The sequence below is a fragment of the Capra hircus genome, chromosome 24 (assembly GCF_001704415.2).
Source record: "Capra hircus breed San Clemente chromosome 24, ASM170441v1, whole genome shotgun sequence".
In the NCBI taxonomy this organism is placed as follows: Eukaryota; Metazoa; Chordata; class Mammalia; order Artiodactyla; family Bovidae; genus Capra; species Capra hircus.
In genome coordinates this window covers 57,822,927-57,840,045 of record NC_030831.1, presented here as the reverse complement: position 1 = coordinate 57,840,045, position 17,119 = coordinate 57,822,927, and the positions used below count along the sequence as shown (strand labels likewise).

The 17,119-nt window shown below is 50.5% G+C and overlaps 1 protein-coding gene across 1 annotated transcript in view; it reads left to right on the top strand.

Annotated features, from left to right (window-relative positions):
* The window catches only part of ALPK2 (alpha kinase 2), a gene marked incomplete at its 5' end in the record, with an annotated part of 122,666 nt that overhangs the window by 78,716 nt on the left and 26,831 nt on the right, over positions 1-17,119 (top strand). The window contains 6 exons of the mRNA XM_018039363.1: positions 1,261-4,594; positions 10,664-10,811; positions 11,849-11,976; positions 12,072-12,107; positions 14,804-15,078; positions 16,639-16,727. Of these exons, the coding sequence (XP_017894852.1) occupies positions 1,261-4,594; positions 10,664-10,811; positions 11,849-11,976; positions 12,072-12,107; positions 14,804-15,078; positions 16,639-16,727 (4,010 nt within the window). The remainder of the gene's footprint in view (positions 1-1,260; positions 4,595-10,663; positions 10,812-11,848; positions 11,977-12,071; positions 12,108-14,803; positions 15,079-16,638; positions 16,728-17,119) is intronic.

Sequence of the window (17,119 nt, the reverse complement as noted above, 5' to 3'; positions counted from 1 at the left end):
AACAGTTGTCCCCAGAACAGAAGCAGACAAAAGCCCAAAGTCTTTCAAACTTAGAGGTGTAACGGGGTGAAGTTGGGCAGATCTGACTCAGCTGGTGTGTGGTGTTCAATACTGGTTCCTTCACATGCTTATGGAGCCCCTGCTAGGGACAACCTGTGTCTCAATGCAGAGCGGGCGCTCCCTGCACATGGACACTTTGCCTGTCACATGTCCCCGTCACCTGGGATTCTTTCTAACACACTGGGGTGAAAGTCGCTCAGTCCAATGCTTTGCGACCCCACGGACTACACAGTCCATGGAATTCTCCAGGCCAGAATACTGGAGTGGGTAGCCTTTCCCGTCTCCAGGGGATCTTCCTGACCTAGGAATTGAACCAGGGCCTCCTGCATTGCAGGCAGATTCTTTACCAACTGAGCCGTCAGGGAAGCCCAACCCTGGAGATGTTTGTTAAATGCCTGTTGACTCGACGAATGGTTCTAGCGCCCATGGAGTTCATAGCATAGGAAGCCATACAGAATTTCTTGTTCAGTTAGCACTTCTACACCAGTAAAATCTGAGGTAAATGAAAATTTAACTTACGGTAGCCTTAAGGCAAGAAAAGATGAATCACTGGTGGCTGCAAGCAGTATTTCAAGACTTTTTAACCTACCTGGGGCAGGAATGATGGGCAGTGCCAAAGACCAATCATAATGCCACTGCCTCATTAGAGGTGGGTTCAAGGGCACACCTCCTCAGTAATCAACCAGCGAGCTGGCCTCAGGGGACAAAGATTGCTCTTTGCGGCAGGGGGGCATGTGTAGACCTAGGGCCGATTCATGCTGATGTTTGGTAGAAACCAAGACAATACTGTAAAGCAATTATCCTTCAATTGAAAAATTAAAAATTGCTCTTTGGTACTTTACAGGCACTGCATGTTTTATTTATGATCATGTGAAGTTTCATTCTGAAAAGATTCACATGAACTCTTGTGACTTAAAAGTTTAGCAAATAATTTACCATAAATTCCGTATTTTTTCCTGGGAAGGAAAAAAAAATCGATTGTCAGGTGGCCTTTTACTTATAATGGGGAATTTGAGGATCCCTTGCAACACAAGAGTTGCATTTCTTCCAGATGTCTCACGACTAGAGAGTTCGGGAATTACTGCGTAGATCTCAATTTTAACTAGAGTCATCGAGGATTAACACTCTTGGGATTGCAGTTTAGGCCCTATTGTGGATCTCCCAGGAACAATTCTATTAATATCACTTTTCATCTTCTAGGTACAAATTCAGGAAACAGTCAGGGAGCGAATCTCTCTCAGCCACATGCCGGCTTTCTCGGAGCCTACTGGGGAGGAGCCTACTTTTCCTGGGACCACAACAGAGTCCCTCCCCAACTTAGGAGGGATCGACAAAGAAAGTGCATCATTGGCGGAACACCCGGAGGTAGACGGCTGTACCCAAGGGGCACGGCATGAAGAAAACCGAGGTGACAACACGCTCAGACCTTCTGCAGGAGACATGGGGCGTGCGCCGAGCATCCCAGAAGCCAGCAGTGAAGCCATGTCCCCCTGTGAGCTGTCGGGGCCTCCCCTCCAGCCCCAGGCTTCCTCTGTGTCCCCTGAATTTGCACACACCATCCCCGCCCTGGAAACCATGTGCGCTGGGCCAGGGGACGGAGCAGCCGCGTGTGGCTCGGAGCGTCTTGAAGCAGGTGACCAGGGAGCATGTGATACCGTGGGCTCTCCGGTTGGAGCCCCAGTCGGTAAATATTTGCCTCAAGAAATGTGCTCCCTGGACTTAGAGCTGGCAGGTCAAAGTGAACTGCCTGATTTATGTCCTCCCGATGACAAGACTCTGGACGTTCTTTCTCAGACACGAGGTCCTGAGCCTCCCCAGGCTACGTGCGGGAGCAGTGACAAGGGAACTTCTCCCGACTCCCCTCTTTTCATCAGCACTTTCACCTGGAACATCTCACAGAAAGCCAGTAACGGTGCCACCAGGGAGGATCTAGCCAACATAGAGGGCTCTGCCTCCACGCCGGCCTCCATAGTGAAGGCTGGCCAGGAGAGGCTGAGCCCCAGCCACTCAGGGGACCTTGAGGAAAGATGGCCGCTAGCTCCAGAGAGCAACTCTTCCGTTTGGGCCAAAGAGGAGGGCGGTGACGAGAACTCTAGCCCCGGTGCCTCGGACCCAGCAGACATACTGGCAGGTCATAGTTCAGTAGCGAAGTTTCCTCAGGAGAAGCCCACAACGCTAACTGCTAACGTTGAGTGTGCTGTGGTGACGGGGGCGAATGGGGACACATCTGCTTTTTCCGTTGCCCCGAAAGGCCACCCACCCAAATCCCTTGCTGTTTCAGCTGCTGGGGTCAGCCCTGCAGGTGGCCCTGAGGAGAGTTCACCTCTGGCACCAGATGGAAATGCTTCTCAACTTCCTTCCAATGTACAGTTGGCTCATGTTTTTAATGGCTCCACAATCAAATCTTCAAGAGAGCTAGGACACATGGCTCTCAGTGGACCCGGAATCCACGTCCAAGTTCCTCAACTCCCAGAGGGAGAGGGTTTCTGTAGCAGTTCCCCTCTTCAGACTGGTAACCTGTCTAGAAGGAAGAGCCAGACTGGGCACAGAGCACACACCAGGAGCCTTGCAGAGAATTTCCAAGAAAAAGGAAGTGAAACAACACAGGTCCAGCAGCGTTCTCCTGACGATAATTTCCAGGAAACTTTGCCCACGACATCTGTCGGACAAGAGGAAACAAACTTGGTGCCCTCGGACTGCTCATCAGCCAGCTCCACAGAGAGAGGAGGGCAGAGCTCGGGCAGTCGTGTGTCTGTGGTAGCTGAATCTACAGTGAAAGATGACAGTCAGCCTCTGAGCCAAGTTCCCCCTCTCTCTAACGTCCTTCTGGACGAGTCGAAAGAGAGCAGTCCAGGATGTTGGGAAGCGGGTAAAAAGCTGAAGATCATAACTCTAGAGGCTTCTGTTCCAGAAACCTGGCCAGTGGGACAGCTGACAGATTCTGGGTTCAAGGGGATGGACGCTGGTCTCATTCCTGACAGGATCCGGGCAATTCCTGATGTTCTAAAGGTGGGTGCTGCCGTGCCTAAACCGGGCCCCTCTAAGACAGCATCAGCCTGCAGTCCTCAGGTAGAGTATAGCTCAGCAATTGCTAATAACCGAAAAGTCCATAGAAGGGAAGAACGAGCTGGCTGTAAAAGTTGGAGTTGTCTTTCCTCCCAGTATCTGAGCCAACGCAGATTCCTGGAGTCCTCTGTGGACCCTGTAGAGGGAAAGAAAGTCTGTGTCACAGGCTTGCTCCCAGAGGCTTTCAGAACCGGAAGGAAGGAAAATGCTAACCATGTGAGCCAAAATCGAGATGAAAACCGACTCAAGAGGGATCGCCCCACTTTCTTTAAGCAGCTCCTGTCCTGCCCTAACATCTTGGAGTCCTCTGTGGACCCCACTGATGAAATGAGTGTGGGGTGGGCCAGGATGGAGCCACCAGAGCCTTCTGGGTCCACACTGGGGGCCACCAGAGTGGAGAATAAACCGAAGGGGGGACACTTGGACCAGAGACTGGAAGGCCAGCCTGCCATTGTGCAAGTTGCGTGTCCCCAGCAAAGTGGGGAAACCCCTCCAAACGAGAACGGCACCAACCAAAGCCAAGGGGACCGTGTGGGGTGGGGGGCAGGACAAAGTCGCCAGGACGGAGCAAGGGGGGACGTGCGTGCTGCCATCTTGGCAGTCCCGGGCCCTGTGCAGGCTGGGGAGGTGATGCCAGGGGGACGCATCAGAAGCCAAGTACAGGAAGGCAGGGGGAGGCGCTCAGGGGGGCCTGGACCCAGTAAAAGCAACGGAGCAGCATTAGTTTCCCCCGCTCTAGCTCTCTCTAGCCATCTTGCCAGGGTGACCCCCCCATCTGTTGGAGTCACTACTCACAGCTTCACAGCTCAGAGTCGTGACCCCCATGAGGAGGACTTCGTGGAGCCCAGAAACCACGAGCGTGCCTCTTCTGACTCAGAGGAAAGGCGAGATATGACGAGGGAGTGGAAGCAAGCACCCTCTTCCAGTGGTCTCACCAGGGGGCCTTTTACGCCCTCTCCTGAAAGAGGCATCACAGACTTTTCAAGAAGCCACAGAATTGAGGAACATAAGACAGAGGAGCCCCCCGCTGGGGAAACCAAACCCACAGGCACATCTGGTTCCCTGGCGGGGCCCCTGGCGTCTGTTTCCAGAGAACGTGCTTCAATGAAAGCTCCTAAGATGCTGCTGGACCCCTACCAACAGGACTCCACCCTGGGCCACGGGAAAAAGTCGGGGGAGGAGGAGAAGGTTGGCCCCATGGTGGCCCAAGCTAGCTGTCCACCCCCGCCAGCAGTGATGAAGTCACAGGAGGTCAAGGAGAAGCAAAAAACCCCAGGAAGTGGACACTTAGCTGAGGGGGTAAAGAAGAAAATTCTGTCCAGGGTGGCAGCCCTGAGGCTGAGATTGGAAGAGAAGGAGAACGTGAGAAAGAACTCGGTCTTTGAGAGTCCTAAGCCTGAAACGTCAGTCTCATGCACAGATGAGAAAGGAGAGCCCCAGAGGCCACCTTGCCAGAGCAAAGCGAGAGGTGAGGGCTGTTGCTTCCTATCACAGTTTGCATTTGTTGACCTTGAGGGCAAGTTCGAGCATCCTCCTGTGCCCTTGTATTTAGGGTGCGTGTCCGCTGGGCAGGCATTGGATGCTGGGACCAAGTCGTCTGATGTGTAGGCTGGTGGGTCTCAAACGTGAGTGACCTTGGGCTCCCCTAGGGGGCTCTTTAGACAGATCGCTCAGTCATGTTCAACTCTTTGGGACCCCATGGACTGTAGCCCTCTAGGCTCCTCTGACCATGGGGGTTCTCCAGGCAAGAATATTGGAGTGGGTTGCCATGCCCTCCTCCAGGGGATCTTCCCAACCCAAGGATCAAACCCAGGTCTCCCACATTGAAGGCAGATTCTTTACCATCTGAGCCACCAGGGAAGCCCATGAATACTGGAGTGGGTAGCCTATCCCTTCTCCAGGGAAACTTCCCGATGCAGGAGGTCTCCTGCATTGCAGGTGGATTCTTTACCAGCTGAGCTACCTGGGAAGCCTGACCTAGAGTTTCTGGTTCAGGAGAAAGTACATTTCTACTGAGCTCCTGGGGACCTACTGGGAGCACCATTGGTACAGGCTGCCTGTTGATGGGCTTAACTGAGGGAGCACGTGGTTAGGATGCTTCCTGTTTAATTATCCTTCAAAAAACAGTAAAGAAACAAGCATTAGCCTGCAGTAATCTAGGTGAGAGATGACTTGGACCAAGATGGTAGCGATGCATAGCAGTGACTAGTGATGACATTCTGTAGAAGTTTTGTAGGTAGGAACCACGGGAACCCACTAACGGATGGGAGGGAGGCTGTGAGAGAAAGAAGGCAAGGGTGACTCCATGATGTTAGCCTGAGCTACTGTTAAGTTACGGGGTTGCTGTTTACTAAAACAGGAAGACTGGAGGAGGAGCTAGTTTTTGTTTTTAAAAAAAGTCCAAAAAGAACTTTTTTTAAGTGTGCAGTGTGTCAGGGCCCAGCACTGAGGCCGGGAAAGGACCACAGTATCAGCCATCAGGGATCCCGAGGTGGTCGTTGGAGTGCCGTGAAATTCGGGGACTTTAGTAACTGACATTAAGCTCATGCCATCTCTAATGTAGCCTTTGGATGTCTTTTGAGGCAGTGAATTTTGTAATGCCTTGTTCCTTTGTTATGAATAAACGGTTTGTACTAAGAGGCTGTATCACAGCATATAAAAGGACTGAGCTTTCAGTCACTCCGACCAACACGGGCACGTGCCCTTGGGTGCGTCATGGCCTTGGTGGTGGTTTAGTCACTAAGTTGGGTCTGTCTCTTTTGCAACCCCATGGGCTGTAGCCCGCCAGGCTCCTCTGTCCATAGGAATCTCCAGGCAAGAATAATGGAGTGGGTTGCCATTTCCTACACCAGAGGATCTTCCTGACTCAAGGATCAAACCCAAATCTCTTGTGTCTCCTGCGTCGGCAGGAGCTTTCTTTACCGCTGAGCCACCAAGGAGCTCGCTGGTTCTTTTAACACTGGAGGCCCTCAGAGAGGTGAATGGGAATTCCGTGGTGCGGGAAAGTTTAAAAACGATTTCTAGGGGTAAAACAGACCCCAAAGTTTGGGAAACCAAGTTTGCTCAGAGCGCAGTGTATCTAGAAGGAGGTCTGAATGGGAGCTGAAGATTGCTGAGATGGGAGGGGAGGAGTTTGCTAGACTGACTCACTCCCACGGAAGAAGGTGTTGCAGACACAATGAGAGAGGTGTTCAGCCTTTGTGTGGCACTTCCGCATCAGGAGCTGTTGAAAGGCAGAAGGTTGGACTTAGGTTTAGAGGAGGAGAGGGACACTGATCATCCAAGTCCAGGTCTCTAACTTAAAAGAATAGTTACATCTGAACCCAGTTACAGACGACAACACGCGCTGTAAATTTTTTCATCTATTTTTGGCTGGGTGAGGTCTCCGCTGCGAGAATTCTTCTCTAGCTCGGCTCTCGGGCTACTCGGTGCGGCGGCTTCTCGTGTTGCAGAGTGCAGGCGTCAGTAGCTGCAGCCCACGGGCTTAGCTGCTCCGTGACGTCTTCCTGGACCAGGGACTGAACCTGTGTCTCCTGCGTTGGCAGGCGGATAATCTTTACCACTGAGCCACCAGAGAAGCCAAACGCCGGAGTTTTGGTGAGAGGGAGGGAAAAGCTTTATTTGGAAAGGAGGTTGACGAGGCCAGTTTTAAGAGATGGAGTGGTTCTGGTGTAGAGTGCATTCTGTATCTTGCACTTGCAGCTCTTCACTGTGCTCACTTCCAGAGGCAGAGCAGGTCAAAAGGTGGAGAAGATGGCTGGGCTGCCCGTGGCCAGGAGGCTCTGTCCTCCGGGACGGGTAGCTTGGGCGGAACCTGTCGCGGCCCTGTGAGAAGAAATCCTTAGTGCATAGCGAGTGGCTGTATACTTTCTGCCCGTTATAATGTTACTTCAAATAAGATTAAAAATTCAAAACATCAACCAGTGCAGCTGACTGGTATAATTAGACCACGTGCTAAAGAAGATTTACAGAAAAACATTTAGGTACAATCCAGGAGTCTGTAACCATTTGTTTCTGTTAAAAGTGGCATGGGTTTTCTTTCAAATTTAAGTATAAAATTTATTTTCATCTCACCCTGCCCTTTGTGTCTGAAGTCCCCGGGGGTCTCTGTTTCAAGTTTCAGACTCCTGGGGGCTCAGAGTCCTGGTAACTGCAGTCAGCTTTGCTTTGCTTAGGGGAATCGCATCAATGCCAAACTGCATCCCATAACCCAAGATTGCAGCCACCTCTTTCCGAGCTCTTTCCCACAAAACCTGGTAAAAGTCAGAAGAGATGGTGGCGACGTAACACGCCAGCCCTGGACTGGGGCACAACACTGCAGCCCTCTAACGCCAGGGAGAGGCTCCTTAGCGGAGACCTCACTCCCCATCCGTGTCAGAGGGGCCCGCAGCCTCGGCTGCAGAAAGGGACCACACGTGAAATGACTTCCCAAAGAGGTATCCAACCGTATTCTAGTGATATGTTTCAAAACATTTAAATAGAGTGGAACTGTGCTTTAAAGAATCGAGTGGTTTCAGCCCAGAGGCGGCGTGGGTGGGAGTCACATTTGGAATTGTCTGTCTCCGCGGGAGAGAGGACCGACCAGGTGCTGTCGGAGGGTTTGATCTGGAGCTGCTCGACCTCCCAGGGGCGAAGGGCTGTAGCCCCAGGAAGCACAGCCTTGGGGGCGGGGAGGCGGTGTTGGGTGTGAGGGATGACTTGGATGACGGAAAGGACAAACTGAGTACACTTTGACACTCGAAGCTTAGTGCAGCCAGAGCTTTATCGTCACCAGGGGACTTCTCAAGCCTTTGCCCTCAACCCTTGGCCAGAATATACACAGAAGATAAACCCAGCTTCCCTCTTGGGCCTCGTTTCAGCTCCTTCATCTGTTTTTTCCCCCCACCCATCCCACACAAAAGGGGGCCCTCTCCCAAAGCCCCGTGGCCGCCTGATCAAGCCTCTCTCTCCGTGACCCTCATTCAGCTCAGCCGGCCACATTATGCCTTGCCCTGAATCCCCCATCCCGGTTTCCGTCTTCAGAACCCACAGCAGGCTGTGGACAGGGCTGGCAGACTTAGGAACACTTAGGAGTCAGGAAATCCGCCATGAAGCGTCCTGGAGGAAATGTGTCCCAAGTGGGGCGACGGGCGTGGTCAAGACCTGGGGCCAAGATCTTGACAGCGGGGGTCAGGGCACCTGCAGATGGGTTTTGTCATCCGTAGGACTCGGTATAGCTCATCTTTCTCCCGTAATATCGTTAGTGCCTGGAGATACACTCTAACTGAAGAATTCATTACCTGAGCATCCCATATTAGTTCCTGGGAAGAAAAATTAGCTTTTAAATGCACATTATATAGCCAAGCTAATCTGTTGCCAAGAGAGGGGAGGCACACTGAAGATTTCACAGCAGTGGAATCTGAGGCAACAGAGCAAACCACCTCCGTGTTGATGACTTTTGGCTGTGGATTATATAACACAACCACGGCTGTGTAATTGTGGAACTTGGTGCGTAATAGACCACCCCGGACATGTCCAGTAACCTCACTACCTGCCCTGTTCTGACCACTTGGTGTTAGCCATCCTCCTCTGGTCTATGCTGCTGCCCAGTGGCTACCCTGAGTAATTACATGTTCACCCGGTGTGCCAAGCTCTCCTCCCTGGTTTGGTTTTCTTCAAGATCACAATTTCCTGAGAGGGATGGATATTTATTAATACACATTGTCGTGGCTAAGTTGTGTATCTGATTCTGCGATCCCATGGTCTGTAACCCACCAGGCTCCTCTCTCCTTGGGATTTCCCAGGCAAGAATACTGGAATGGGTTGCTGTTTCCTTCTCCAGGGGATCTCCCCCACCCAGGGATTAAACTCGTGTCTCCTGCATTGGCAGGTGGATTCTTTACTGCTGAGCTATCAGGAAAGCCCATTAACATTCCTACTCCTGTTATAATTTCTAAAAAATGAGGATTATAAGTTCACTACTAAAAACAGTTTCAGCAAAAAATAGAATATCAAGTCTAGAATGAATTAGATAATCTACCTTTAGACACACATGATCATCCATGATTTTCAAAGGTGACATTCAAAGAACACTGAATGTCACCTAACCCCTGGCAGTTGTTTCTGTATTGCTCCTATGTGATTCAGGTAGACAGTTCTGCTAATTGATAGCAGACATCACTGAAATCCATTAGGATATCTTCAGCAAAGACAACTGTGATCAAAGAGCAAGATGGATGAATGTTCTTCAACAAATAACTTACTGTTTGTTTTTTTAAAATACTTATCTGGCTGTGTCGGGTCTTAGTTGCACCATGTGGACGCCTGCTTGTGTCACGCAGGGATCTTTTCGTTGTGGTACGTGACGCACTAACTGTGGCTTGAGGGCCCAGTTGCCCCTCAGCATGTGGGGTCCTCCCGGACCAGGGATCGAACCTGTGTCTCCTGCATTGGTAGGCTTGATTCCTAACCACTGGACCCCCAGGGAAGACCCCAGCAAATAACTTATTGTTGAGATGCCTTTTGTGCCTGGCGCTTAGCCAGGCTGCTTGGCTGGTCCAGGTTTCATCCTCCTCCCTAATCCCCAGCTCTGACGTTGACCTGGTTGTCATCTCTCAGCATCTTAGTCTGGCCAGGTTCTGTACACTAGGTGTCGACAGCCCTCCTTCCCATCCTTATTTTTAATCTCAAGTTCTTTTTCACCTTGTGCATTGCAGAGCTCAAGGAATTTTAGGTAGCAAAAAGTGGGACTTTTTTTTTTTAAGAGCTCATATCCAAATTATACTAGCTGTCTTTAATAAATTTACAAAACCAGAAACTTGACAAATTAAGAGGTTGAGGAACCTTCAGATAAAGCCAAGGGTCTTTTAGCATGTGTTTAGTGGTAAATAGATGCTACAATTGCTTCATCTTCTAAGAGCAGAGAAGAAATTTTCAAAATGGAGTCTTCATTGCTTCCTCAGACATTAGGGCTTACACGATTTCTCCCAAACTAGAAGCAACACTGTTTAAAAGGTGGCACACGTCAAAATTAGAAACAGAATCCTAATGATCACGGAAGAGTCACTTTCTGTTTCACATTAAAGTAGATGTGTTTCAGAGAGCAGTGTTTGATAGGCAGCCATTCCACATTGCCTGACAGGATTAACTACACCAAGACCTTTTCAAAATTGGAAAGCATGCTTATCACTCCTTAACACTTTCAAAGCAAATTCCGTGTCTGCTCTGAGCATGCCAAGGTGTTTGTGAGTGTTAGTCACTCAGTCCTGTCCGACTCTTTGCGACCCCATGGACTGTAGCCCGTCAGGCTCCTCTGTCCACGGGATTGGGAGGGCTGAAAAGGGAGTTTCCTATTAGACTGACCTGTTCATTTCCTATCTGTTTAGGAAAGCGACATCTCCCTTCAGACACTAGGTCTCCTCATCAATTAATGGAGGATGATAATAATGATCTGTCTCTTGGCTTTGTTGAGAGAATTAAATGTGATAAAGCAGAAAAGTCTAAAAGCTCTTCTGCACTTCTCGTAAGAACACCGGCCTACCAGTTCTCTCCTTTCCAGCTCCGGTATTACTGAAAAAGATCCAAGCTGAGCTGTCCCCTGACCACTCTGGAAATGTAAAATTGAGCTGCCAGTTTGCAGAGATTCATGAAGATTCTACCATCTCGTGGACGAAAGATTCAAGATCGATAGCCCAAGTGCAGAGAAGGTGCGTTATCCGCCCTGGCCACTTTTCAGTTTATTTCACAACGTGGTTCTAAAGGAAAACAGCAAACCATAGGAAATGAAGGAAGGTCAAAGCAGAAATTCCACACCCACAGTGTCTAAGAAGAGAGACAGGGAAGAGCAGAGGGCTCTCTCCCTGCCTCAGCCATGAACCCCTTTCATCCTCTAGAAGCAGGGAAACCTGTCAATCATCTTCTAGTCTGAGGCTCTGTGGTCCCAAGATTAAAGAACTCTCCTATTGCCCAGTGCAACTTGCCGCCCTCTTAAATTCCCATTAACCTGACAAAAAGCTCAGATGAAGCTAAGGTAAGTCAAAAGGAAAAACCAATCTGAGCTTATGGAAAAGTGGCATCTCCCAAGGGTGGAGAACCGCCATCTCTAGGATGGAGATACCAGTTTCTATTTGGGGCCCCAGGTTTACTAGAGGAGATGGGGCGGGGGAGATGAGTGAAACGCATCGTTGGCGAGAATCCCCCGGGTAGAGTTACCCACCCTAAATTAGCCCCTCTCTAGCAGTAAACGCTTGCTCAAGTGAGCTGGTAATCAGGAGTCATCTGTTGCACCTGAGGAGATATGGCTCCTTCTAGAAACAGATCCCCTGGTTCTATGGAAACCAGTCTAACTTAATCCTCACAAGCTTCTGCCAAGAGAGATCCCAGTTCAGTTCCCCAAGTGTTCTTAACCTCCTAGTCTTTGTGTCCAACTCTTTGAAACCCCATGGACTGTACCCTGCCAGGCTCCTCTGTCTATGGAGTTCTCCAGGCAAGAATACTGGAGTGGGTTGCCATTTCCTTTTCCATAAAAAGTGAGGCAAATCAGTTTTCTGTATAATTGTCTGCTTGGAACACATCTTTGTAAACTGCTCCAGATGCAGCTATGGAAGACTTGAACTCTAGTTTTGTTTCTATAACATCACTCCAGAAAAAATTCAACTGGGCTATGATTGTAATAAAGCTGCTTTGCCTAAAAGTGCAGCTTCAGAGCGATGATGCTTGCCCATGTCCGTGTCCCCCACTGCAGAGCAGGAGACGACTCCGTGGTGAGCGTGGCCATCCTCCAAGCCAGCCAGAAGGACCAGGGCCTCTATCACTGCTGCATCAAGAACAGCTACGGGAAAGTGAGCGCTGAGTTTAACCTCACCGCCGAAGGTAAACCTCAGCTTCGCCATTCCCAGTGAGAGCCGCTAGCCCCTGCAGCTCAGGGACGCTCACTGGTGCTGAGGGCTCTCTCTCCTGTCTTCCAGTTCTCAAACAGCTCTCAAGTCACCCAGATGCTAAAGGTAAGCGAATCTGAGCCGAACACCAGCGGAAGTGGGTGCACCCTAGATCATGAGATAGAGCTTCTAGAGATGAAGGCAGAAGCAAGTGTTCCATCAGCTCTTCTGACGAAACAGGAGAGGGCTCGGGAATTGCCTGGGAGAACCAGAGATAACTCAGAAGCTGTTTCAACCTAATTGCGGGGCCTACGATTAATGGGTTAGGCTACAGGTGTCCAGCGTGTGTTTTTAAGAACTGATTATAGCGGTGCTGTTGTTGGGACCATGTGGTGGTAGGGGGGAGCGGGGCGCGGGTTGGGGTTTAACTTTCTCTGTGAAGCACCGGCTATGCATCCAGCCCATCTCCATGGGATTTTTCAGCCTCTGGCTCTTTCACAGTGTATTTTCGTTCTGCTTTTTTTTTTTCTTTTCAATCAGACTAGCAGTTGCACTAGCTGAGCAGGTTTTCAGAGAGTCACATATTTGGGAGAATAAGTCCATTCATTTGCATCTTAGTAGAAGTGAGAGGTGGACTTCTGGGCTTTCCTACGGCACTAACGCACCGCTGCTGTAGAAGCGAGCTAACGGCCGCCCCCGACACACAGGCTGCCCCAGGACTGCCCGTCATGCCCATGCGGCCTTGTGTCTGTCTCCTCTTGGGGACAGTTGCCCGCTGCACTTGGCCACCTGCTGGCCAGTTTCTCACAACCTGCCTGGCGGGGAGGCCCTGATTTGTAGTTTTCTAATCTCCGTGATGCAGACACTCACCACGGCCAAGGTTACACTGCCCATTTTTACTATGTGTACTGATTTTTTTCTTCCCCTAAGGCAACTAAAATCCTGAGATCTTTGAAAACAAGCCAGTACAGACATCAAGATGCAGTGACATCTAGTAACTCAAGACAAGGGGCTGGGATCTCGACTTAAACGGTCTATTAAATGTTGCGACTTATCCAAAATAGACTCAAATGCAAACTCCTCACCGTTCAAATGCTGCACACCTGTGTCATATGCTTGTGTGAGTTTATAGTCCTCTCCCTACATCTGTCTCCATCCCCCAGAGGTCTAAGCATGCAAAAGAAGATCCTTTACTCCAATCAGAAAAATGACCTTCAGAAGGGGTTCTGTCTCATAAACTGCTTAGCAACAGTGGGCATTCCCCATCGCAGATTCTTGCTCTGACCTCGTCAATTTAGGTTTGCAGAGACTCGTTTCTCAAGGCTTTTACCAGTTAGGAATGAGACCCTAGTGGGGCTGAGGTACTGGTCTCTGTAAGTGTAGCGCTATGACTCCCACCATTGGGTGGGAGCCTGGACCCTGAAGACGTCACCTTCTCCATGTGACCAGGGGTCCAATTTCTATGGCTGGGGAGGCCGTAACTTCCTCTGTACCTTCTGATAAAGAAGCGTCAAGTGACTTCATGTGGAGGAATCTCCCCTAGACACCTTCTCTAAATCTCCAGAAGAGGCATACATAATTTAAAAAGTTGATCTCTAACTAAAAATCTAATAAAACCAAGCTGGTGGGAGAGCCCAAAAGGAATGACTCAGAGCTAGAACAACTTAATGACGGTACACAGGGCTTCAGAGAGAAGTCCTAAGATGCATCTTTCTTATAGCTTCTCCTGGCTAAGTAGACATTCCTGGAAGTTACGGACAGGATTATTGAGAATCGTGTTCGTGCTCGTCACGTATCTTTCCTTAGGGGAAGTTGCCCATCCTCACCTTTGCTGCTGCTGCTAAGTTGCTTCAGTAGTGTCTGACTCTGTGCGACCCCATAGACTGAGCCCACCAGGCTCCCCCGTCCCTGGGATCCTCCAGGCAAGAACACTGGCGTGGGGTACCATTTCCTTCTCCAATGCATGAAAGTGAAAAGGGAAAGTGAAGGTGCTCAGTTGTGTCCGACTGTTAGTGACCCCATGGACTGCAGCCCATCAGGCTCCTCCATCCATGGGATTCTCCAGGCAAGAGTACTGGAGTGGGGCGCCATTGTCATCTCTGAACGATACAGCTGCTAGAAAACTTTACAGAGAGATCCAAGATGATTCTACTGTGTTTCAGCTTCTCTTCAGAGGGAACTCGTTTTTTTCTTGTTTTGGGTTGTACCTGCCTACTTCTTTAATCTACTACAGGCATCCTTAAGAGGCAGTAACACCCACAAGCAGACAAAATTGGGTCTTGGGGAGGCAAAAAACTTATTTTTGTTCATAAAGCACATACGTACATATGGTACATAACCAGATACACAGCACCTCTGTGGTAGTCACATCGTATGTGGAGCAATTGGGGTGGGAAGGCTAAAAAGAATCCTTGCAAAGAGGCAATAATGAAACAAGAAACCCAGGAAGCACGGAGCTGCCAGATCTTGTCGGTTCTTGTTCCCTCTTCCACATTTTGCTCATCTTTTCCACTTGCCTTTAATCACCTGGGCTGAGCCTGTTCACACTTTCTAGACCTGTCTACAGTCCTTTATTCTGGCCTCCCCAGCTTTGCCCCCCTCTCCTCCAGTCCCCTGGGGGCCTTGCCTTGTGCTCTATCCTCAGTGACCACCTCCCCCATCTCTCCACCAAGCTCTGCCTCTGCTGGGAGACTAGCGTGGCTCCCGTTCCCAGCGTCAGTGGGTCAGCCTTGTCCTTCGCTGTGCCCGTGTGGGGATGCTCGTCAGCCAGTGAGCAGGGCTGGGGGATGTTTCTGTGCAACGGAAGCTGTGTTGCGTTCTAGTATATGAAGAGATCGAATTCAGCCAGCTCATCTTCCGAGAGGACTTCCTCCGTGACAGCTACTTCGGGGGCCGCCTGCACGGCCAGATCGCCACGGAGGAGCTGCACTTCGGGGAAGGGGTCCACCGGAGAGCGTTCCGCAGCAAGGTGCTGCGCGGCCTCACGCCGCTCTTCAAGCCCGGCCACGCCTGCGTGCTCAAGGTGCACAACGCTGTCGCCTACGGGACCAGAAACAACGACGAACTCATCCAGAGGAACTACAGGCTCGCCGCGCAGGTGGGTCCGCCCGTCCTGAGGGTGCCTCGAGGCGGGTGACGGACCCAGATAACCCGAGACGAAAGTCCGACTCAGAACTTGATGCGAGCGTTGCCAGAAGGGTGTCTTTCTCCGAGGTTACTAGACCAAGGCCAAATGCGAGAAATCAAAACCTTGGTCTTGGCCCCGTGCCAGCCAGTTGGGACTTGCCTGTGTGTGGAGGTGTCTCGCCAGTTTCTGCCTGGGCTGGGATCACTTCCAGGAAGGCTTCCTAGGAAGCCCCATCAAATCCCCGGGGTCTTGAATCTACCTGGACACAGAATTGTACAGGGAGTGGGGTGTCTAAGGTACCTTAGATGCCAGGATTCCCAAAGGACGCCTAAAGTGACCCCATAGATGGCAGCCCGCCAGGCTCCTCTGTCCATGGAATTCTCCAGGTAAGAATACTGGAGTGACGTTTGCCATTTCCTTCTCCAGGAAAGGACAGCCAAAGTCAAGGGTAATTTCTGGAGGCTTCTGGTTGGTTTTAGGGAAGAAGGGGGCTGGGGTACAGTCCGAAGGGTCAGCGTTTGTCCTGGTTCCTGCCTTCCTGAGTCATGTTCAGTATCTGCCCATAAGCTATGGAGGAAGATGGAGCTGAGTCTAAGTTCCTTCCTGTGTTGCTGCATGGTGGTACCCTTGAGGCAAGAGGGGAGCGGGAGGGGAACACGGGCTGCTTCCCTGCATCACCCCCACCCAGTCCATGAATTTCACTCAATGCCAGGGCTGGCCGAGCTTTCAGGAGAGCTGGGTGTAGCTCTTTCACAAACCAGGGGCCCTTAAGTTTTTTAACCCATAAAATGAATAGGCCAGACTCGGGTCTCTTGGGTGCTCTCAAACATCATCCATCCGCGGTTATCTCAGACATGGCGATGGTCCTGTGGGCCTGGTGCTTGTGAAGACAGCCGTCTCCTCTGAGCACAAGATTTTGCCACACACATCCTTTCTCCTCCGAATCTTTCCTCCTCAGTTTGCTTTCAGGGAGTATTCCTTCCATCTCAAGTACCGGCTGGTCCAGTCATGGAAAATCCCCCAGCATCCAGATGCCACTTAGAAAAGCCCTACAGAGTAGGAAAGCAGAATCCCGTTTGCTTTTCCTAAGCCAACAATCTTGGCAAGGTGTTCATTACTTACAGCTTGTTATACCTTTAAAAAAAAAAAAAGAACCTTGAGAGAACTCATGGGAAACCCAACCATCCCCACCCACGCTTCATCTGAAACCCTGTCTGGGGACCAGTCCCCTTAGCTCAAGGTGAACTTCAGCCACACGGGTCCTAGAAATGTCATAGTTCAGGGACACCTCGCCTGGAGACCATGTGGTCGTCACCTGCACGGCTCCTTCAGGCCTCAGAGCTCCTGCAGGCCTCAGAGCTCCTGCAGCTACCAACTGTGGGCTACGTTCATTATTGCTTCTGTGCCCCCAACCACCGGATGGGATTGCAAATCCATTGAGTCGACCTCATTGGGAAATCTGAGTCTCACTGGGCAACGCTCTGACTTTCTTCTCACCCCTGGGGTTTCCTGTGTGTTTGGGTGATTTAGGAATGCTACGTGCAGAACACCGCCAGACACTATGCCCAGATCTACGCCGCGGAAGCCCAGCCTCTGGAAGGCTTCGGGGAAGTGCCTGAGTAAGTGTTTCCCCCTTGGGTTGGCCCAGCTCTGACTTGGGGATGTGGGCGGGCTGGAGGGATGAGAGGCTGGGGAGAAACAGGGCGCGTTTCAGCGGGTCTGTAAGCTCCAAGAGGGCACATGTGGCTGCCACCCTGCTCTTCCTGGGGTCCCCAGAGGCTTATAGAAAAATAATCGAGAAATATTAAAGTGTATGGATATATGGAATAATTCAATAAACGTGTATACCATGTTAAATAGAAAACGTATCTACTCACGGGTATTATGTTGTCTAAAGCATAAACAGAACAGATCGTGAAAAACTTAGTCCTATGATACAAGAAATAGACAGTGGTGAGTGCGTCAGGGAAAAACAAATTGGATAATCAGGGCAGTAGGAGCGTAGTCCCTG